At 36.8% G+C, this 23802-nt stretch overlaps 1 protein-coding gene across 12 annotated transcripts in view; it reads left to right on the top strand.

Annotated features, from left to right (window-relative positions):
- Positions 1-22625, top strand: part of LOC137268898 (zinc finger protein rotund-like) — a 212190-nt gene extending 189565 nt beyond the window's left edge. For 8 of the 12 annotated variants that reach the window (XM_067803498.1, XM_067803497.1, XM_067803507.1 and 5 more), the window contains 2 exons: positions 7651-7889; positions 11451-22625. In XM_067803498.1, the coding sequence (XP_067659599.1) occupies positions 7651-7889; positions 11451-12401 (1190 nt within the window). In that variant the 3' untranslated portion in view covers positions 12402-22625. The remainder of the gene's footprint in view (positions 1-7650; positions 7890-11450) is intronic. The other 4 variants (XM_067803504.1, XM_067803499.1, XM_067803508.1 and 1 more) reach the window with 1 other exon arrangement.
- Positions 22626-23802: the final 1177 nt, after the last annotated feature.

The raw sequence follows: 23802 nt of genomic DNA, 5'->3' as shown, positions 1-23802 counted from the left end.
ATGATATGTGTAGGCTGAGTTTTAGGGCAAGGATGGCAAGGTATGGTGGAGAGATGGTGTTGGGGTAGTTGCTAAAGCATTACCTGTAGAAATATGATATGTGTAGGCTGAGTTTTAGGGCAAGGATGGCAAGGTATGGTGGAGAGATGGTGTTGGGGTAGTTGCTAAAGCATTACCTGTAGAAATATGATATGTGTAAGCTGAGTTTTAGGGCAAGGATGGCAAGGTATGGTGGAGAGATGGTGTTGGGTAGTTGCTAAAGTATTATCTGTAGAAATATGATATGTGTAGGCTGAGTTTTAGGGCAAGGATGGCAAGGTATGGTGGAAAGATGCTAAAGCATTACCTCATCAGGTTGAAGACCTGGGTTTGATTCCCCACATGGTATTATGTTGGTTTCATGCTGTGATACTGCTTGAATATGAAAGTATTGCAAAACCTTGCTTATTCAACTATCCAAACCATCCACCCTCCCTCACTTGTTGTCCTCCAGTCCACTCACTTGTTGGCAGTGCTTCATGATAGGTAAACTTCCCCATCTTCCTGAAGAGTTGTTCGATGTCGGTTGTGTTGTATCAGAATGAGTGTATCACTGCTTCTTTATGTGGGGAGTTGAAAGCATATGTTACATAATTTGATACCTTCCTGACACTGTCAATACACAAGCCATTATGTTGCATGTGCTGTCTGTTATATGGATGTACACTACCTGATATACATGCTGCCAAATGGTTTATAAAGGAATATACACACTGGAATATGTAAGGTATATGTAATGACTGATGTGAGGGATTCATTCCTTTGTCATATCATTGTTTTAACATGAAAAATATCTATGTGTATACATTGATGGTAAATAGCATCATGACAGTGGGCTGGGCCAGTGCTGTTGATGTGACACATATCCTCTGGGGCATTGTAAGGTGTTGAGTGAGTCAGTGAGTTGGTTGAGTGAGTTAGTGAGTGAGTGTGATTATATTTGCTCTGAATAACAGGGGGGTCTTTTTATGGGGGAGCAATGCTCAATGTGATATACATGACTGATGCTTACAGTGTTCATGAATAGTGTCTGACCCTCTGACAAATCTGGCAGATCTGGCAATGGTCAGACAGAAGTACCCAACCTGCTGGCCCCAGTGTCTGACTGAATATATTACAATGACATTTGTGTGAAGTTGTTATGTGATACTTATTCACAGTTCATAAATTTATGTTTATAATGTTTGCCATTGTATAATGTTCATACTTTCAATGCCAGTTATGAGAAATGTTAAATCTGAAATGTGTGTTTAATTTTATTCTGAAGGTCCTGTGAATTTTCAGTGGGTCAGACAGACATCTGAAACTTACAGGACTCAATGTCCTGTTACTTTGAAACACCATTCGTAAACACTGTGCTTATCACTTTAGTATGTGCACAAGTCTGGTGCTGGTAAATCTAGAAAAATAATTTCATATCATAATCTTAAGAATCAGTGATGCTTGAAAGAACATTTGTGAGCACCAAGACTGGATGAAAGAATTTTCTACTTTGAAGATACAAAAATTTTAATATTATAGTATATGTATCCCTATAAATATAGAACATCAATGTCATAAAACTTCCATTTTTTCTGAAGAAACAGAATCCATTTAGTATAAAAGCCACAGTATATGTGCAAGTTTTATGAAAAGATTAGTAACAACATGAAAAGTGTTCATCAAATGTGTTACCATATGCAGCCAATCCTCTTGTGTAATTATTCCAGGACAGCTCAGTATTTCATACACCTGTGATAAAAAATTAAATACAAAAGCGTGTTTGGGAAGCAGTTTGCCATGAATAGTGGAATGTTTTAATTAATTGTAATTTTGACTTGTTCCCAACTGATTTAGGTACTGGTAAATTTAAATTATACACAGACATGGTTCTGAGCCTAAGAAAGGTTGGGTGTGCCTCTGCCAGTTGACTCTGTACGGCCCAATGATGCATGTTAGTTGCATGCTTTCAAAGGTTTCATGTGTTTGTGAACCATTCAGCTATCTATATAACCTGCAGTAAATATGCTTTATAAACATTGGCAATGTACCTCAACAGTTTAAAACCATTAAATAGTTAGCAAAGTCATGCAGTATTCGACAAGGCCATGCAAATGTCAAATAATGACTACACTGGCGCCAGTACCTCGTGGGATTGGCATTGCAGTATGTATGGAACTCTCAGTGGAATTCAGACACTATGTATAGTATCTGACATTGCTCACAGATACACCCCATATATCACTATCCAATTTTGCATACTGTACCTGGCATTGCTCACTGTCCAATGATATGTACAGTACCTGACATTGCTCCCTATCCAATGATAGATACACTACCTGACATTGCTCACTATCCAGTGATATATACAGTACCTGGCATTGCTCACTATCCAATAATAGATACACTACCTGGCATTGCTCACTATCCAGTGATATATACAGTACCTGGCACTGCTCACTATCCAGTGATATATACAGTACCTGGCACTGCTCACTATCCAGTGATATATACAGTACCTGGCATTGCTCACTGTCCAATGATATATACAGTACCTGACATTGCTCACTATCCAATGATAGATACACTACCTGACATTGCTCACTATCCAATAATAGATACACTACCTGGCACTGCTCACTATCCAGTGATATATACAGTACCTGGCATTGCTCACTATCCAGTGATATATACAGTACCTGGCATTGCTCACTATCCAATAATAGATACACTACCTGGCATTGCTCACTATCCAGTGATATATACAGTACCTGGCACTGCTCACTATCCAGTGATATATACAGTACCTGGCATTGCTCACTATCCAGTGATATATACAGTACCTGGCATTGCTCACTATCCAATAATAGATACACTACCTGGCATTGCTCACTATCCAGTGATATATACAGTACCTGGCATTGCTCACTGTCCAATGATATATACAGTACCTGACATTGCTTACTATCCAATGATAGATACACTACCTGACATTGCTCACTATCCAATAATAGATACACTACCTGGCACTGCTCACTATCCAGTGATATATACAGTACCTGGCACTGCTCACTATCCAGTGATATATACAGTACCTGGCATTGCTCACTATCCAGTGATATATACAGTACCTGGCATTGCTCACTATCCAATAATAGATACACTACCTGGCATTGCTCACTATCCAGTGATATATACAGTACCTGGCATTGCTCACTGTCCAATGATATATACAATACCTGACATTGCTCACTATCCAATGATAGATACACTACCTGACATTGCTCACTATCCAATAATAGATACACTACCTGGCACTGCTCACTATCCAGTGATATATACAGTACCTGGCATTGCTCACTATCCAGTGGTATATACAGTACCTGGCATTGCTCACTATCCAATGATATATACAGTACCTGGCATTGCTCAGTATCTAGTGATTTATACAATATATGATATTACTTTCTATCCAATGATATATACAATACCTGACATTGCTTACTATCCAATGATATATACAGTACCTGGCATTGCTCAGTATCTAGTGATTTATACAATATGTGATATTACTTTCTATCCAATGATATATACAATACCTGACATTGCTTACTATCCAATGATATATACAGTACCTGGCATTGCTCAGTATCTAGTGATTTATACAATATGTGATATTACTTTCTATCCAATGATAGATACACTACCTGACATTGCTCACTATCCAATAATAGATACACTACCTGGCACTGCTCACTATCCAGTGATATATACAGTACCTGGCATTGCTCACTATCCAGTGGTATATACAGTACCTGGCATTGCTCACTATCCAATGATATATACAGTACCTGGCATTGCTCAGTATCTAGTGATTTATACAATATATGATATTACTTTCTATCCAATGATATATACAATACCTGACATTGCTTTCTATCCAATGATACATACAATACCTGACTGTCTAATATGTACAGTATAAAAGCATATATTCACTGCCTAATGTTTAGAGGCTCACAAGAAATGCCAGTCCCATTTCAATCTAAATTCATGAAGATTTCTTGTAGGTGTAAGCAAAGAGCAATCAGTAGGTTTTTGAAAAAGGCTCTATTTATGTCAAAACGTTGTTCCTCTGGCTAATGGATTTATTTAAACTTTCTGCTGGCTCACAAGAGGTGAAACTGTGTTTGCCTCAAATGTCCTAGGTGCTCTGCTGTCGCTAACAGCCTGCAAGGAGCTCTCAACCTAGAATAACATAGTTGTAACCATGTTTTGTGTTCTGGACATCAAAGATGAATTCAAATAAAAGATCTGATTATATGAATCATTCAGTACTGCTGCAGATAAAATGAACAAAGGTTAATGGTTTTTTCTTCAGATATTTTTGGAGTATGTCTTCTGACAATGGAAAATACCTTGGTGCACACACATGCAATGGTACGATCATTCGAAGGGAGACAACTCTTTCTATTTCTGCTCTCTCTCTCTTGGTACAGAATGTCATCATGAAGTTGAAATATTTTATAAACATTCTTGTGAACTTATGAAATTAGTTTGTGATCCCTGGATGGTTTTCATGTATTTCGCTTAAGCAATAAGCATTTGAACTTTCCTCATCTTTATCACTTACCATGTTTTCCTCATTTCTTAGAAGTACATATATCTATGGCAACTCCGCTCATAAAGCTGAAAGTTATTGAAGTCATGTCAAATTCCAGTTCACTTACTCACTGACTATAATCTGGACCAAATATAGTAACAAGAGAACATTGATGTTAAGCTTCCAAACATCATTTCTGCTCCTCAGTTACACATAAGTACTTTCATCTTCATCATCATCATATACTCCAGAACAGCAAAACAGAACAGTCCTCTGAGAGACCTGTTCTGAAAGCAGATATTCAGAGTATTCATACCACACTCCATTCTTTTACATACATTTTTTTACCCGTTGATTATTCAATACAATTTAACTAAAGAATAGATACCTTAATAGAAATCAATCAATATTCTGACAATTTTCTTAATAAAACAACAACTGTTAGGATTCTTATGGTACATAATAAACTCTGTTATGGTACATCCCTGCTGACATCAGGTTGATTGCTGTTCACTTTACTATTTAGGCTTGTGAGCCTTTGTTGTCGGACAACATCTGAGATCTGCATTGAACCTTCCCATCCTCCCGTATCCAATAACTAACACCTTCTGATTTATCTGACACTCTGGTCTAACCAAATCACTCACTTGCCTCCTTGCCCTAGGTCATCAAGTGTAATTCTATGCTGCTTTTAGCAATATTCCAGCAATATCACAGTAGAGGAAACCAGAAATGTTCCTCATACAATGTACTCATGTGGGGAATCAAACATGGGCCTTCAGTGTGACTGAACGCTTTAACCACGATGCTACTCCACCTTCCCTCAACTGATTATTGTACATGTCATATCTAACCAACATCTAAAATTGACTGTATCTCAAATCTCTAATTCCTACTAACTTAGATGATTATCAGTTCTTTTTAAACCATTATGCTAATACATGAACATATATCATTCTGTTCTTATGTTATGACTTTAAGAATCACTTCTGCAAAATTTTTCAAAGCTGTTTCTTTTTTCTTAACATTGATGTAATATTCTTTATACCAATAACATGTGTAGGTTGTAGAAGGTCTTACACTGGTCAATTTCAGGGATGGGGTCAGTTTGACAATTCTTAAAATATTGCTTAGGAATATATATGTTAGAATAACCACAGGCCTGAAAAAGGTCTAGCCAAGTTTGATGTTCAACACACTTCTTCAAAGCAATCACACCCTTGAAACCCTCTTTAATCCCTGTTTACTAGCAGTAAAAAAGCCTGTCTCAATCAAACCATACCGCAGGATAGCTGATGCAACGTGTGTGTTCGTTAGACGTGCACAGAAAATGGTGAAAGTCGACAGATTGCTTCTTAGGATCAGTTGGAATTATCTCGGGGTTGCAGTGTTAATGTATTCTGCATTAAACCCCGTAAGTAGATATGAGCGATGGAGAACTACAGCAGATATCCCGTGTGCGCTCGCCACTAATGATTCGATTGCCACTTAAGGCCCAGTGGTGTTGCAATTTAATTATGCTCAAGTACATCATTGAGTCGATGACTGTGCTAGTTTACTTGAAGCACATATGCTTGCATTTTGCCTGATTACTGTGATTGCGTAATTCATTGCGTTAACCTAGTACATGTTAACTGATTAAATGTGGTGATAGGTCTACTATTATATAAAGACAGTATGTGAAACTGATATATAAAACCAGTGAAGATTAAAAGTGTGACGAAATGGAATGGTTCTTTACTGTGAAAACTTTTCTTGTTTGTATATGGTGATGAGCTGGATGATCCAAACATTTTCCCAACTGGCTTCAATCTGTTGTTGACAGCTTCTATTTTCACTGGCAGTAATGGATACTGACAAAACATATAATCTTATTTTGAACCTATGAAATCCGTACTATGTGTGTGTGATTTGATACTCATTGCATAGGGTGAAAGTAAATATAATATGTACATGATCAAATGCCTCTGTTGAGGTGCTGATAAATTAATCAAGTGAAGGAATGATGTTTATGTCAGTCAGCAATATTTTAGCCTATAAATGACAAAGTTTGGAGTACTGACAACAAGACCAATGATCCATTTGTGGTGGAATGCTGTCATACAGTCAGTAACATTGCATAAATAATTGAGTCTGTACCATTGACTATCTGACTAATCATCCTCATTAATGAGGAACACAGTCCCTCCCGATGTTTGTGGGTAGAGTATGAAGTATTTGGGGTGTATTCTGACACAGGAGGACTCAAAGACCACATCACTACTTGAGTCATCAAACACAGCATTTGCAGAAACTTTCATATTTCTCCTACTTGGTACCCACTTAGTGGTGGGTTATCAGTAAGTGAGTGAGTTTTATGCTGCTTTTAGCAGTTTTCCAGCAATATACAGGAAAGGTGCTCCACACATTGTACCCATGCGGGGAACTGAACAGCTGTCTTCAGCATGATGAGCAGATGCTTTTACCCCTAAGTTACCCCACTTCCCATGGGTTATTAATAAAATATCTCCTCAAAATCTACCATTACAGAAACATTTCACCAGTAGAGTTTCAGTTCAGGCACACCTGTCTTAAACCATAAATACAAATGCAGGTCAGGGGAAATCACTAGAAGTGGGTTGTTTTCTCTCCTTCAATCAAATCAAACACCTCAGCATGTAACCCAGGTTTATTTTTAAATAGGTTTTGTCAACACATTTTGTAACCATTTCAGTGAACCATACATCTTAAATTCCTCTTTCAACCCACTACATTGCATATCTTGTGACATTTAACTTACTGTATGTCTGCTTCAAAACACATTTCCATTCCTGGGGGGGAAATATCAACTTTCATCCCAGTCTGACAAGTTCCATCAGTCAGTTTTTCTGAATATCTACTTCCCTATCTGTTGAATGTCTGGGCAAGCATCCACCCGCCATCCTGGCAACTTAAGCATTCACCCTCATTCAAAATATTTTCTTTGTCGGTATCTCTTAAGTTTTGCAGCTATTTTGTATGCTTCAACACTAAAGTCTGTGTGTTTTCAGGAGGTCTTGGCCATGATGGAATCAACCACGGGCAGGACATCCATCGAGCAAGCGCGAGCAGTACGGGGAGTTTTGGGCGTGGCAGTAGTACAGGCAGCCTCAGTAACACATCCACACCCACCAATACCCCCAACACGCCCCTTGTTGTGCCACAACCTGTTAAACCCAATCGGACTGGGAAGACCTACCAATGCAAGATGTGTGACCAGGTACAGTACAACGGGCAATCGGTTCCCAATGTGAGTCAGTGCATGGGAGGGTTTCAATACCCAATTCAGCAACCTTAGCTATCTGACAGCAACTTTCAAAACAAATTTGAATCTGGAACAAACCAGTGCTTGATATTGTGAACATTGCAAGGAGTAGGTCTTCCAGGGAGGTCATTCTGACACTGGTACGTTACTTCTTATGACAGTGTTAGAACTGATATTCTTGCTTAGAGCAAGCTGAAAAACTTCAGAAACTTCTTCCTTGATGGAAACATGGTATGGTTTCTCATCCCTTCTAGGTTTTCACTGATCAGAACAGATAGAAAAACAGGCAAGGCTGTAAAACAAAATCTCTAATATCAGATTATGAAAGCATTTATTGTTAAAGACTGATATTTCAGCTATCAAAGTAGCTAATGACATCGATGGTATCATTTGAGAAATTCAAAACAGACAGTGCTGCATGTAAAACATATGGATAGCTTTCCTGATAACCAGGAAGATGTTTTTAGTAACATTTAAAAACAAAAATTAACATTATACTCAAAAGACATACAGATCATATCCAAAGTAATGTTGAATTATTTTCTATCATGATGATTAATAGGAATATTGTCCAGCTCCTGTTTGTATTCAGTAGGGCTGCAACCAACACACTTGGAGACAATTGTGATGTGTATCGAGTATAAATGGCAATGAATACAATTATCTACCCCAAATTCAGTATGATGTATTATTTATTCAGAGAAACAATAAGAAAATAAATTATCAAACATGGTTTGACTGACAGAGTTAATTTATCACACAAAAATTACTGCTTACTGTCTGATGTTTTTATTGACAGGGACTATAATGTCAGCAAAGTGACACAAGGTGTACTCTTTTTTCGTTTATGTCCATACAACTGTAATAAGTAACAAACAGTTAAAGTGGAAAAAAACAACTTGTTCTCAAAATGATTGTGATGGCCAAGAAAATTAAATGAATCCAACAGATGATACAATTTGATTTACGAAATATATGAGTGAATCATGACAACCCCAGTAAGCCATAAAATTCTGAACATAATTTTTATTTTTAATCCCTTTGTTTTGACAATAGCTCCCCTGTACCCATGCTATTCAAGAACTGTATTAGAAAGGGGACAATGTTGGAAGTAACCTGTCTGGTTGCCAAAGCAACCCTATTGTCTGGATATGATGCCAATACTGGCATGTCTGGACCAGACACGACTGCTTTGCAGGTTGCTGATATATAGCAATAGAATTGCTGAATACGTTGATAAACAAACAATTGTATTAGGTGAATCCTAACTGAGATAAATGTTCTTTTTAAGTATTAGTTTAGAAAAATATGGTGCTGGAAACGAAAATCTTTGTCAAAAGAAAGGCAATATAGGCTGTGCCTATTCTTTGAATACTTATTGCTGTTCAGTGATTTGTTTTGAAACAGGGACATCTTTGTCAAAAGAAAGGGTACTAAAGGCTTTTATATTTACTGGTTGAATATTTCTTGCTGTTCAGCTAATTGTTTCAAAACAGGAAAATCTTTGTCAAAGAGATGGGCACTATAGGCTTTGTTTAATTGTTCAATATTTCTTGCTGTTCAGTGAAGAGGTTTTGTGGCTGTTCCATTACTTGTTGCTAGAACAGGAGTTGTATACTGTTGGGTTTCTAGTGCTGGTTGGTATCTCTGTTCAGGCTATTAGTTTTCAACATGGAGAAATAACCCCAATATGTGGTATATCTACAGAAAATAGAGAGAAAGAGTGATGGTTGATTGAAAAAATTAATCTTTCACAGAAAAAATAACAGCATAAGCCATTTTAAAAATGCATAAAATACGGAAAACCAATTCCTTGCTATCTGCAAGTCACAGTCTGTGTTCATGTGCTTGTCTGAGAAAGCTAGCATGGTGATAACTGAAAATAAAAGTTTCATGCGGTCATGAGTGTGGTATCATCATAATATTGTCTCTTGTCGACTGACGACTGATAAAACTTGGAGAAAAAACCTGCAGTTACTGGAATGTCTGATTATTTTGGAAGGAAAAAGTTTGGCAAGGAAAATTCTGCCTCTATCTAATGTTTATTTTGGCTGACGACCAGGGATATTATGTCGGGCAAGGGAGCTTTGAACTGAATGAGTGACTATGGTAATGTTATACACCAATTTGCCTCTATGTCTTGTTTTGGCAGACGAAAATTTGTTAAAATTTGTCCGTCCATCGTTGGTGTCACCTCATCAGTGTCAGTACTCAAAACTAATACGATTCGGGAAAATGGCTGTCTTATTTGTTTGAACGTTTTACCATCTGGGCTGAAGGGTTGCCGACAAAATTTCAGTGTTACATAACACTCGTCCAAGCTGGGAGCTTTCACTTGTGAAATTAACTGCTCTGTTTATTTTAGGTTGCCATTTTTTGCAGCTTTTTTATCAGCATATCTTCCAGATGTGCGATCTTGTTAAAAGTTTGGAAGCTGTAAGCCCCATGAGGCAATGGCCAAAAGCATGCAGTTACATTTTGAAGTTTTAATAGTGAAGCCCGCTCTGTCTTGGTGACCTTGCACAGGATCATTTTACTCTCCCCTGTCATGTATGGGTAAAGAAATACACTGGGAAGTGAATGACTTTATGATTGTCTTTACTTTTCAACTGTATAATTTGCTTTTCATGTAATTTACGACCATATTTTTTTATGCTATCTGTGTATTTTTCTGTTCTCAAGTGACTGATGAACATAATGGTAGTATGGTCAATGGCTTTAGAGGAAACCATGATAATAAATATGGTATTTGGCACTAGTCAGGGATATTGTGAGCACTTCATGCTAAGGGATATGTCAGCTCTGAAGGAAGTCTTTCATTCCGACAATGTTTGATATCACACTTCATAACCCATGCTAAAATTTGATTACACAAATGATAGTTTTTATTATTATAATGTTTATTGGTCTTGGAAAAGTGTTGTTCTTTCTGTAATCTAACTTTAGTTTTATTATACTTGCTGCATTTATACATAGTCACTCTCAGGTTTATCAATATGGTTGTCATGGCAGACACTGCAAGTGAATAAATCAAACTAGAAAACAATTCTGATTTCAAGCTCTTATTTTTTAAGAAAACATGTTGTAAGAAAAACCTCCTGTCCTCTACACAGAAGGCATGATCACATTGAAAGCCATCAATCACTAGAAACAGATAACTAATTGTACTCATCAATTACTGATCTCACAGATGGTAATTTTCTTTGGATCCAAAGAAATCTATGGGTATCCAGGACCCTTATCTTGAATTGTGATAAGGGAATCTGTTTTACCAAATTAATTCATTGTGTGTGTGTCTATGAGGGATTTTTCTGTGCATGGACAGATTTCCAAATTCTAAAAACATTCAATTCAGGCTTTTCTGCATCTTGTGGATAAAATGCCAGCTAGGGAGTCCAGTCATTTGATTTCTTCCGCACACAAAAAGATGTAATGTTCATGGGCAGGTTCAAGGAGCACTTGACTTCAACAAGTCCTTTGTTTCAGAATAACGAGTTCGTCAGTGTTTAACATGTCCTGAAACTTTTCCTTTTTTTTTTTTTCCAGATCTTCAATACCAAATCTGATATGCTGATCCACTGCCAACAGATTCACAAGCAGGACCCTAAGCCTTACAAATGTCCCACTTGCTCAAAATGCTTCGCTAACTCGTCATATTTATCACAGCACAACCGCATTCATACAGGGATCAAGCCGTACAAATGCGAGATCTGTGAACGCAAGTTTACACAGCTTTCACACCTTCAGCAGCACATCCGCACCCACACTGGAGAGAAGCCATACAAATGCATGCATCCAGGCTGCGGGAAGGCCTTTTCACAACTCTCCAACCTTCAGTCTCACTCGAGATCACACATGACCGACAAGCCATACCGCTGTAACTCTTGCTACAAGTGCTACGCTGATGAACAGAGTTTGCGCGATCATATTCCCAAGCACTCGGACACTAAACATCTCAAGACTCACATATGTCATATATGCGGCAAATCCTACACGCAAGAGACATACCTGACTCGGCACATGGCTAAGCATTCTAATGAAAGTCATAAAGTGGCACCACGACCAATCAAAACTGAACCCCTGGATCCCGCTGATCGAGACTACGGCCGGATGTCCGAGAAGTCTTCACAAGATGGACATGTAGGTGGTGCCTGCAGCAAGAGCGTATCATCTGCATTCATGCCGCTGCCACAGTTTGGTCCCAACGTCAGCAGCAGCTCCAACTCAAGCTATCCCTATGGCCCTAGCCTAAGCTCAAATAGTCTTAGCTCTCCTCTCCCGCACATATCATCGATGACATCTCCACGCTACTTCCCATATGATCCAATTGGATTCCGCAAATCAGATCCTCCAGAAAGGAACCTGAACGTACCCATGACTACACGAGACAGTATGATTGCCAACAGTCTACTGAGTCTGCAGCACATAAAGAATTACGCTTCTCAGCAGATGCCCAGCTTTACGCCAACATGCACAAGCGGGTCTCGACTCACATGATTTGCTAATACAGTAGCATGGTAGACATGTATCAGATGGTATGACAATGTCATCCTGATTACTTCTCTGCCACTGGTTATGACCGCATGTCTTATATAATATGTACTTGGCGTCAGTGGTCTTTAAATGGCATAGGACATGCAGTTGGGGTACATGTGTCACTGACATATTCTACAAGTGTATTTTCTAAAAGTAGCCATGATGTTCATGATATCAATCTAACATTTTTCTTCCCGGATCCTACAACGACGAGCACTGAAGGTTGTGGAAGAATGATTTTAGATTAGCATTGCTTGATAGAAGAGTATTTCTAAAACATCCAAACCAAACGACAAATTTCCTTATGTAAGTTTAAAACCATGAGATTGACTTTTGAATTGTAAATATTTCTGCCTTGAGATTGTAATATTTCAAAGAATGTTTGACTTAGTGCCACTGCATATTAAATGTTGTATTATAAGGAAAATTAAAATTTTGATTGTTTTTTAAACTACGTCAACTGCTTCTACCCAATGTTCCTGAGAAAATATCCAGCAAAACTGATGTACAATTTTTTCCAAATGGATTTTTTCTGGACCTGTATCTTGCCAACTCTTACCAGTGGCAGATTGAACATTGTTTGTTATGATGATTATTTTAGTGACTTGACTTTTGTGTGTAAACGACACTGTTTCTATTGTGCTGGATCTGCAGCTGTCTTGTGTGTTAGATTATAAATCATGTCCTTATTATTGAGTTGTTTAGCTTGGATGAATATCATCATCCTTTAGATAGGACCTGCTTCTGAAGCACTTCGTGTTGTCTGCATGTAACTTGTATGAAGAGAAACCTTGTTGTGCTGATATAGTCAGTATTATAGAGGTGGGTGGGAGATTCCATGATGGTTCACATACTGACAACGTTATTGTCGTTTTGAAGTCATTGCCTGTATGTCACAAGTATTCACTTTTAAAGAGAATTTAGAAATATTTGACAATTTGCTTGAGCTTGCTTTCACAACTCTTATGAGAACAAGGTAAAAAACATCCTTCACAGTTGAAAACACTGTTTAATTGTTTATGTGTCTTTCTACAAAAGTCATTCTCATTTTGACATTGCCATGGATATGGCTGACAAGGACTATTAAAAATGCAAACAGAATTATCATTTTTTTTCACGATTTCATTATGAGGTTCCACATGTGAAAGTGTTTTTGTTTTTTTTAACATTATGGGCTGAATCATTAAATAGCTTGATTGTAGAGCGCAACAAGGTTTGGTTGTATTTTGTGTCATAGAGGCATGTAATGCCTGCAAACTCCATAAGCAGAACTCACAACTGATTCTATCAGACATATATCCCACTTTTGGGAATGATGTACAAAAATTTCATGTTTCTTTTCAAATTATGTTCATTGCTCAGTGAAATTATGCTGCTGCATCTTTACAGGTGAATCCAAAAGTAATTTTTGTATGAATTTGTAACAAATTCAAAAACTGTAACAGAATTCTGAATTCAGAACCAAGTTTTGTTATGTTCTCAACCAAATAGGGACACCATGAGGTTTAGTTACTTCTGTCCTTGACCTTTGTTGTTCAGTCTGGTGATGGATGCTGAACACTTCCCACAAACATGCGTGCTGTGTTTCTTAGAAACAAGACATGTTACTCTGATCTCTTGTATTACAATGTGTTCAAATGCTCATCATTTCATTTGTAGATGTAAAGTAATTTTTACCTACATATCTATATTCAGGGACCCTTACTTTCACAACAGGGCCCTCACTATGAATGGATATAGTTGCACTATGGAGTTAATGTCATTGTGTAGAACTTTTGTAGATAAATTAGAAAATGGCTGACATTTTCAAGTTTTCTGGAGGAATTTGCATTCATATCTTGTAAAGATAATAGCTGTAGATTCATACAAGATCTTACATTTCCTATGTTTACTGACACTTTGAGAAAGTTTGGGCCTGAAGAAGAACCAATGTTTGTAATGACTGTTACAAAGAAGCACTTTCCTCCAGGTAACTACAGAATACCTAGAGTATTAAATCAGTTTATACCAATGTTGCAATTACATGAAGAAATTATTTAAATTATGATATTTATTTTCTTTGTCAGTTTGGGAGAGTGCAAGTCAGAGTAGTCAAATTAAATTCTATTTTCTTCAGAGCTGCTTATATGGATATGTCATGCCTGCACATGTTCTCCAGTCTACAACAGACTATAGTGGTTTGTTCTAGTTCTCTCTGTTTTTTCTTGAATTATTCAAGAATTCCACATCTCATAACTTTTGGCGCCAGTAATCTCTTTATCAAACTATTTACACTATTTTGCAATTTGCTGTTGGAAATATTTCTTCTTAAATGTTACTTTAAGAAACAGAAACTCTAAAATGTCACACACCATAATAGCTTGTCCTTTACAAACCCTTTCTTCATTTCCAACTATATTTTGAAAGTAGAGAACCTCTTTCATCAATTTTGTTGTGTAAATGGCATATGTGTTGCTCATATTAAAACACATTGATCCATGTGCTAATGTTGACGCATTTTATAGCATGTGTACTACCACCTAAATACATTTTCTGTTCTCACCCGGTAGATGAATGGTAATATGTTGTTATGAATGTGTTATTTCTCTATGAATAGACGAGTACAATTGCTGTGAATCCTTTTTGAACGTCTACATTTAAACAGTTTCTTAGACATCTTGCAAACCTGAATTTCATTGTTACTGTCAAGCAGTTCATTTGAAATAATGATTAGTACAATAAACTTTTAAGTGTCATCGACAAATACGTGAACATTTTGTGATGGTACCTCAACTCTATACGATACATAGGATCTCCCCTTAAATAATGTCAATATCTAAATAATTGGGCACCTTTCGGATATGAGTTCAAGAGTAGTGAATAATAGGTGTAAACAACACAACAGATATGTTTATATTTGTTACCAATATTTTAATGCAGGTTATGTGTTTAGTTAGTCATTCATTAGGAAATGTTTTGCGCAAGTTTTTCATGTGTGGCCGATATTTGAGATGCCCGGACACATTTTCCATCATTCCCAGCTAAGCCTCTCTGCATGAACCAGTTGCTTATTTTTCATTAGGTATTCAAATTTGCTGGTTGAGTTTTCAACTTGTCATTTTCATGTTTCATCACATTAGCTTTTCAATTTTTAAGGTTGACAATCTCCCTTTTCGCCCCTTTGCGTCCCCTCTAAAATAATATATTTTCATCGTACAGGGGAGCTTACCCAATCAAATTGGGTGTGAAAGCACTGTTTCTGATGATTTTATGAGTGTTTGTCTGAAGAATGATACACTGATTGCAGGCAATCAAATTGGCTGCAGTCACTGATGAAGAACTACAAACTACCCAAAGAGTTGATAGGGCAAAAAGGCAGCTATTGTAAGTTATTTCTAAGCTGACAAAATTATGGGGGCCTTAGTTACCGTCAACTGCTACAGATCATTAATTTGAATTGGTTGTCTCTAACGAGGCTTTAATTTGTTATCACAAGGCATGATGGGAAAATCATGGGATTGCTATGTTAAACATATATGCTCATTTAGTAAGGATTGATGTTTGTTTACTGGTTATTAAGTTTTCTTACTCCTTGTCTGTATCTGGTATTCCGAAGACAACGATATTGATAACTATGTACTGTACAGTTACTAGGTTGTGGCTTGGTTATGTATACATGTAAATGCTGTTGTACTAACGATACCTGTTGTTTCCATCGTCTTCAAGTGTGATCACTATTATCATTACGCCTCCCTTTGTGTTTGGGTCGGCATCAACTGTTATATGGAGGTTCTTACAGTGTGTGACCTCTTTCCCATTACTTGTATCAGAGTTGTCTCCCCTTTGCTTGTGTATGACGGTAATCGTGATCATATCACGTGACCCAAGTCTTAGAAACAACACCACTTAAAAAGTGGATGTTTTTCTTGCATGCTCAACTGAGGATTTTGCACTGGAGAGAATTCAATATTTACTTGTACCTATTTCATTGTGCATACGTAGATTATTAACACAATTATCAGTCTGGACAGACCTGATGCAAAGGGGAGGCAAATCTATAACTGTTATTTGTTAATATGTATTAATTGTGTTAAAATTTCTCTAAAAAAATATTTCCGATGTCATGATGTAGTTGTATGATGTACCCACAAATGGAAGTTGACACTTAACAATAGTCCAGTCTAAACCTTATTCCTTGTGACATGGTGTAGTAAATTGTCATTCCTAGATCGAAGAAACCGGAATGAAACTGGATTGTCTTTAGATGCTAGTACTATGATATATTAGATATATTGTATGCACACACGTTTGTGTACAGCCACAATCCCTCTGCGGGACTGCAGCACTCTTCTGATTGTCCGAGAGTATGTGATTACGTACTAATGTAAATGAATATTTGTGTGATGAACAAAATATTGTGCTGTCAAGTGAGATACCATACAGAGAGATGTTCATTTCGTATACAAGTCCATATTTTATCATTGTCAGCACTTGTATCTTCATTCTGATTATTATGGAAACACTTCTTATATTACAGTAGTAACTACTCTGTTTATCATTCTGTGTGTACTTCAAATTCCTGTTAGTATTCACCGTGTTTTATCTGTGTAAATTGTCTCTTCTGCACCAGAACGTGCATGTTCTTGCATTGTTGTTAACAGTTGTGTCAGTTCGGTTAAGTGGATACATACGATGTGAAGCCTTTTACTAGCAGATTCATACACCTTCATTTACAAATCTTGTAGATGGTGACTTTTTTTCTCTACTTGGCAAAAATGAGTGGCATCAGACTCTTATTTAGCTCATGATATGGTTGAATGTATTCACGCACTGAGAATAATCTATGCCAAAGTGTATGGCTTGTCTGGTCTAGGGGAGATAATTCAAAGTGGTTATTAGATGCACCTGTAAAATCATTGAATATGTAAACCGACACAAAATGTCTGAAATTATTTATTTACACTAACATTAATTGCATTTACATATTTAAAAAAAAAATGGAGATAAACAATCTGTTTTGAATTATTTTATCGTACACTTAAGGAATGGGATAGAATATATTTACTAAAAAATAGACATTGTTACATTCATAGTTGTGGAACTGTTTCTGACAACTAGATTTCATAATTCCATGATTAATGAACAACAAAACTTAAATTTAAAATGAATAAAGGCAATTCAATATTCAAAACAAGCTAAAAAAAAGACGACATATGAATAGCAAGATTTCATCATTGCTCTAAGAAAACAAAGTATAAATGAATGCATGAACATTCTCCCCTACACATAAAGCACAATGAAGTTGTCATGTTCAGATAGGCAGAGTATGGATGAAATCAACATGAACAAGGCAGCATGTCTTTTGTTAACCTTTCATCTGCTGATTTCATCATCTATTCATTCATCAACTTGGATCATTTTCCTTTTTTTTTCGCACTTGAAAACATTTTCATTTATTTCATGTAGAAAAAACAAACATCTTTTTCGCACAACATGGGAAAAACGTTTCCGTGCATTTTTTGCGAAAAGTTTTTACTTGATGATTGTACATGGCGATGGTATAACTCAACGAGGCAGCAAACAGGAGTAGACAGCATTACAACATCAGCTGGTATTCTCTATGCAGAATTATATCACCTACATGGGCCTTTAAAGTCTTAATGTGTGTTCAGATGCTTGGCAGTTGTACATTTTCCAAAGCCAACTGATTTAAGGGGTATAAAAATGCTCACTTATCATGTATGCAAAAAACTGATGCTGTGAGCAGAATTCATTTTGAAGAATTCATATTAAGAGATGCAGGTGTAACTATAACATAATTATTTTCCCGTTACTTCTTCCCCTTCTGCCATGCCTATTTTTTGTTATTAATTTCATGGACATTTTTGTCTGTTCAGAAACCAAAGGATATCACTAACTTTGCAATATACTTGCAAAGAAGATCTTTATTGTCCAGAGATGTCCCTATGTAGAATGAGAGAGTGAGCATTATTTTGACCAGTATGAATGCTTGTGGCTTGATGTCTCCCTACAATTGATGCCTAGGTAGATATTCATGCATCACTGAAACCATTCCTGATTTTATCAAAGCAGGTTCCTATTTTTCAAATTCAAGTTTGAAGCAGAGTCACATATATCGTAGAATGAAGACAACTGTAAACTTGATTGATATATGTTAACTGGATCCTGTGTGCAAAAAGGAGAAAACAATAATTATTAATTACTTACTTGCTTAATTACTGGTTTGCACAAAATTGATAACAAATATTTTTGATAATCAGAATAGAAACAAAATTCAAAGTATGATGAGTATGGCCAAGACAAGATAGTACATAGCTGTGTCTAGCAAGGCCAGTAGAATGTTCGGTTGGCAATAAATGCAACAAAGGAGAAGAAAAACATCTAGTGGCTCAACTGCTGTTTGTAATAATGGGCAATATGAATGAGTGGGTGAAAGGTAGATGTGAACGACAGAGAATGACTGACCGATAGGTGGGGTGTTACAGCTGAAGCCATCAGGGTCGTGACAGTAACTACCCATGGAATCCGATTAGTGCCAGAAGTGTGATTTAAGAAATGGTAAGGACATGATGAATACTGACTCTGAAGATGACAAGGTATGATGATAATACTGCTCTCAGTTCCTCCATTGGTCTCCTCTCGGTACATTCTACCTTCCTGGGGCCACTGTGACCTAGGATGGTAAACCCATAACCCTCATGGCTTCAGTTGTCTTGTCTGTGAAATAGCTCAATTTTTTTCCATCATATGGTACAAGGTGCTGACATATATAACAAGCTTTACATTTTCTATGCATGGAACTTTCTAACACATTCCAGTCACAGGTTCTGAGTTTAACATCCATAAGGCAGCGAATTATGAAAATTGATTTGGAAAATTTTACATTCATGTGAAATATGATAAAATTTAGTCGGTTAGTTCATTCAGGATCTTGTGAGAGTAGATTCTTGCAGATGTAAAATCTAAACCTAAATATCAAACTTGCTATTCAAATGCATAGCTGTTTTCACCTTATCTTAAAAATGCTGAAATTTACACCAGTATTGTGTTATGTATGAAAATAACTTTCAATGTTGCAATCAGTTATATCTTGATAAATGTTTGTGTAATATAACAAATTTATGTGATTACATTTGGAGTAAGAACTACATCAAAATGATTCTAATTATATATTTTCTAGTTTGCGATTTAGGAGTAACCTAAATGCAACTTTTGCAAATCTCAGAGGATGTTATATAGTTTTCATTGCAATACATGTTTTACTGCTGCTGTAGTCATGGCTGTGACAGCTGACCAGAACGTAGAGATTGTCCAATAACAGATTGTATATGTCATAGATGACACGACAGTAACCCATGGCTAGATGTCACAGCCATGCATATTACAGCCTTTTAAGGAGTTATTACACAGTTGACCAAATTTCCATATTTTTGTTGGTTATTTTGAAATATATTAAGATGTGAAAATTGCACTTTTACAGGAAAATGGTGTTGTTATGGTGTGAATGAATGAGAATTTGCTAGGATATGTTAAGAACTGATGCCACTTATGTTTGCCTGTCCTGAAAACAGGCTTTGGTTGTGAGGTATGGTTAGTATGGCCAGTTATGTCTGTCAAACTGTTGTTTTTAGATGAAGTACTGTCGACAACAAACAAATCATATATTATCTGTACTTACTGAGAACTGGATGTGAAAAAAAAAAAACATGATGATTTTGATAAGTATTACATTTAAAATATTGTCATTCACTAAAATTGCATTTGTATAACTCTAACCAAAGCCTGTTGACAGCTGAAACAGTCCTGTTAACAATGCTTATACTTCAGTTTCAGCAGGATATCTTCCACATGGCATCTCTGTAGAAGTTTGTGGTAATAACCAGGCAATAACTGGTTTTCGTCATAGGTCTTCATTATTACTTACTTGACATCTTCTTGAAGAGATTACCAAGAAGTAATGACTGGTAATTGTCAGAGGTAATTATCAAATCCTCATTGACCCAATGAAACCACAAAATCCTGATAAATCACAATTCTATGACAATGGATACATGTTCTTGGCATACAAAACATGTCCTTATTCTCGTCATCAAAATGTAGACCAAAATATCTACTGGTTGGTGTTGGATTGTATTTGAAATCTTGAGTGAGACCATGGAGTGGAATAATTACCATGGTTTTCATGTTTGTCTGTAGATTTCTAGAAATCTCCACAATGCCATCTCCAACTGAGATCGCCATTTGTCATGTCTTGAATATGTCATCATGTTTTGTGATATTATCAGCAATAGAGCAGATTTATCAAAGTTTTGTCAGACACTGTCCTGTTAATGGCATACACTGGTGAAGTGTTTCAGAATACATAATCAATCAATTCAAAAATGTGTGCAATATTTTGATAAACTATACAGTGTACTGTGAAAAAAAGTGGAAACAGAAAATGTTTACATTTCACACATTTCTTCTAGGACTTGATACTGGACACGAACCAGTTTAAAAAATTAAACTAGTCTCTTATAGGTTTAGACTCAAAGATAGTAGACATGAACTGTGAGTGATATTTTGAACTTTTCGAACATCATACAATGTATTTTTGCATTTTAGGCAGATAATGGGAAAAGGATAGCAGGCATGCTTTCCTTCAACTGATGTTACTTTCGAGTTTACAGAAACTATTACCAGCTTTCTGAGGGTAAAATTAGCAACCTTATTAGGTAATTATACATGTAGTGTCAGTCAGTTTGAGAGCATTTCATGTGGGCACATGCATCAGCGTAAACTCATCAATACACGGGAACAAAGATACCCATTTAGTCAATTGCTGTTTGTCCTTGATACTGATCGACATCAGCTGTATTCAAGTTCACTTTGGCAACTTCAGGTTGGGATGCAAGAGGTTAAAATGTATGTCTTTAAATGTTCAAAACAGAAATTGATGTATGGCGTTCACATGCGATCCTCAAAATTAGGAATGAGTTCAACTCAATATCTGGCAGCCCCTGTGGTATTCTAAACACATATCCCTGCCTAACAGTAGGGTAGTCCTCATAGTCTGGGACAATAAACTCTGTGACAAGTAGTACATCTGCCTTACCCTGCTCACATAATCTGAGAAGCCATGTGCGAGGAGGTGTTTTTTCCTTTTTTCTGTGACGTTTTAATTACTATTTATCCATCCATATCACTCTGCCATGTTTGTGGGGTGTCTAAACCTTGTTGGTGCTTTTCTTTTGCCCTTAGCACCACTGGATGTACTGCAGTTCTCTTATCCCAGAAGAGTGATCTCCCCTTACACGCTTTTGGTTTGAATCAGATTCATGAAAGTTCAACAATAATTCTTAATTAATACATGTGCAAAAATGCAAGTGTTCTGCACTGACCAGCAATGGGAATTCTCTGCTTGGCTAATGATTTGATTTTTTGCAAAGTATCTGACAAGGTAAAAGTTAAGGTCATATGGTGACTCGTTAATGGTGAATGTAAAGGGAGCTTTCACATACTTCTTTCACTCACTGGCAACCTCTCAAGGGATTCTTCAGTCCTAGCCTGAAGGCAGAGGCTAGCTGACAGTAACAGCTTGGAAGGTTTTCATTGTTCGTATTGTGATAAAGTTTGGGATAGTTTGATTTACTTGTCCTTTGTTTTCTTCTAGTAAAAATAAAAATAAATGAGAAAATACCCTTCAAAAGTTTGGTAAATGAATGAAGGATTTCCATGTATTGTTTCTCATAGATATACTCTCTCTTTTATCATGAAACTTTTTTATCAAAATCAACAGTATCACTTTAAAAATAGGTCTCGTTTATGAAATATTACAAGTGAAAAAACTTGCCATATGTTAATCTTAAAGTATCTTTTTAAAGAAAGCACCTAGCTATATTTTCCCCATTCATTCCTAATACTTCTCATTAAGATCCATTTACCTTTAGTAAAGTGTGTAACTGTGCTGACAGACCCCTAACCTGCTATCCACTTCCCAAACCTAGGAGGGTGTTTTCTCTAAGATTGCTCCTTCACACAGCATCGCATCTTTTCCCCCGAAAGTTGCCCAAGGTAGCAACTCTAAAAAGTAGCCTTTCTAATTAATTGGTCCTGATTACAATTATTATTGGTGGTTTTAATTATGGCAGTCTTCTATTGCTACTTGTATCGAAGCTTTGTTAAAAAATAAAGTTGGAAAATGTATTTTTGTTGTGTCATTATTTGTTCAAAGGAGCAATTTATTCATGAGCAGGAAAACTGAGAACCAGCCTGTGTTGCAGCCAGGTGACCATACTGGGTGGAAAATAATGGTGTTGTGAATGAAACCAGGGCTTCAATGCAGAATGCATGGATGCCACACACACAGACTGGCCTACTGGGTTTACCAGGAAACTGGGCCTTCTTACACTTGCATGACCTTTTATTATACACTTTCCATTGAAAGTTTACGTTCACTACATGTTATGTGTGTGTGTGTGCATGCGTGATTATATCGAAGATTGACCTCTCCACTAACTTGGGAGCACCAACTGGAAACCTTATGCAGGTGAACTGAATGAGGATCATGCATTGAACTGATGAAAAGCATGTGCAAATATCTTGAATGCGAACAGCTGCATTTTGATATAAAGATTTCACCAATTGTCACGGAATTTTATTATTTATTGAACTAATGTTTCACAACACATCAGTTCAAAAGTTAGTTTAGAATAGTTGCCTTCAGTGGGTGACTATATTTACACTAGTAAATCTAAAACTGTTAATGGGAAGTATAGTTTGTTATCTGACACGGCATTTGCCAATTTTCCAATCGTGACATGGCACTCATTGAATGCAGTGGCTGACATCATGCACATTAACCTAATCAATTCTAATACATTGCCATGCATCAATAAGTCAGTGAGTCTGACCATTCAACGCAGTCACTGCTTCCTATAACAGGCATGGGTTGCTGAAGAACCATTTTAACCTGCATCTTCAATGAATTGACTAAAGGTCCTGATCATCCATCAAAGATACCTCACCTCGAAGACAAGCATGCCATGTTTCTGGAAGGATGGATGTTATCTCAACATTTCTAAATAATGGTTCCACACTACAAGAGGCAGACGACTGCCTTGAACCTATGTACAAGTTATGTAAGGTTGAATATCAGCAGTCATTTAGTGATGCATGTCCAATGCTATACCTCAACTCACAAACAAGGGAAAATTATTAGTTTTAGGGGTCCTTGAAGGAAATATAAGGGTCCTGTGAAGTAATGGTGTAGAGATCCGTACATTTTGATAATTTCTTAAAGAGAATGGAATGAATAATTGTGGCTTTGACCCCGAGGTCCATCCATGGTACGACCCTGAACATGTCCAGTGCATCCTGGAAA

The sequence above is a fragment of the Haliotis asinina genome, chromosome 16 (assembly GCF_037392515.1).
Source record: "Haliotis asinina isolate JCU_RB_2024 chromosome 16, JCU_Hal_asi_v2, whole genome shotgun sequence".
Lineage (NCBI taxonomy): Eukaryota > Metazoa > Mollusca > Gastropoda > Lepetellida > Haliotidae > Haliotis > Haliotis asinina.
Note: the sequence above shows the minus strand (reverse complement) of the source record. Positions and strands in the feature narration are given on the sequence as shown.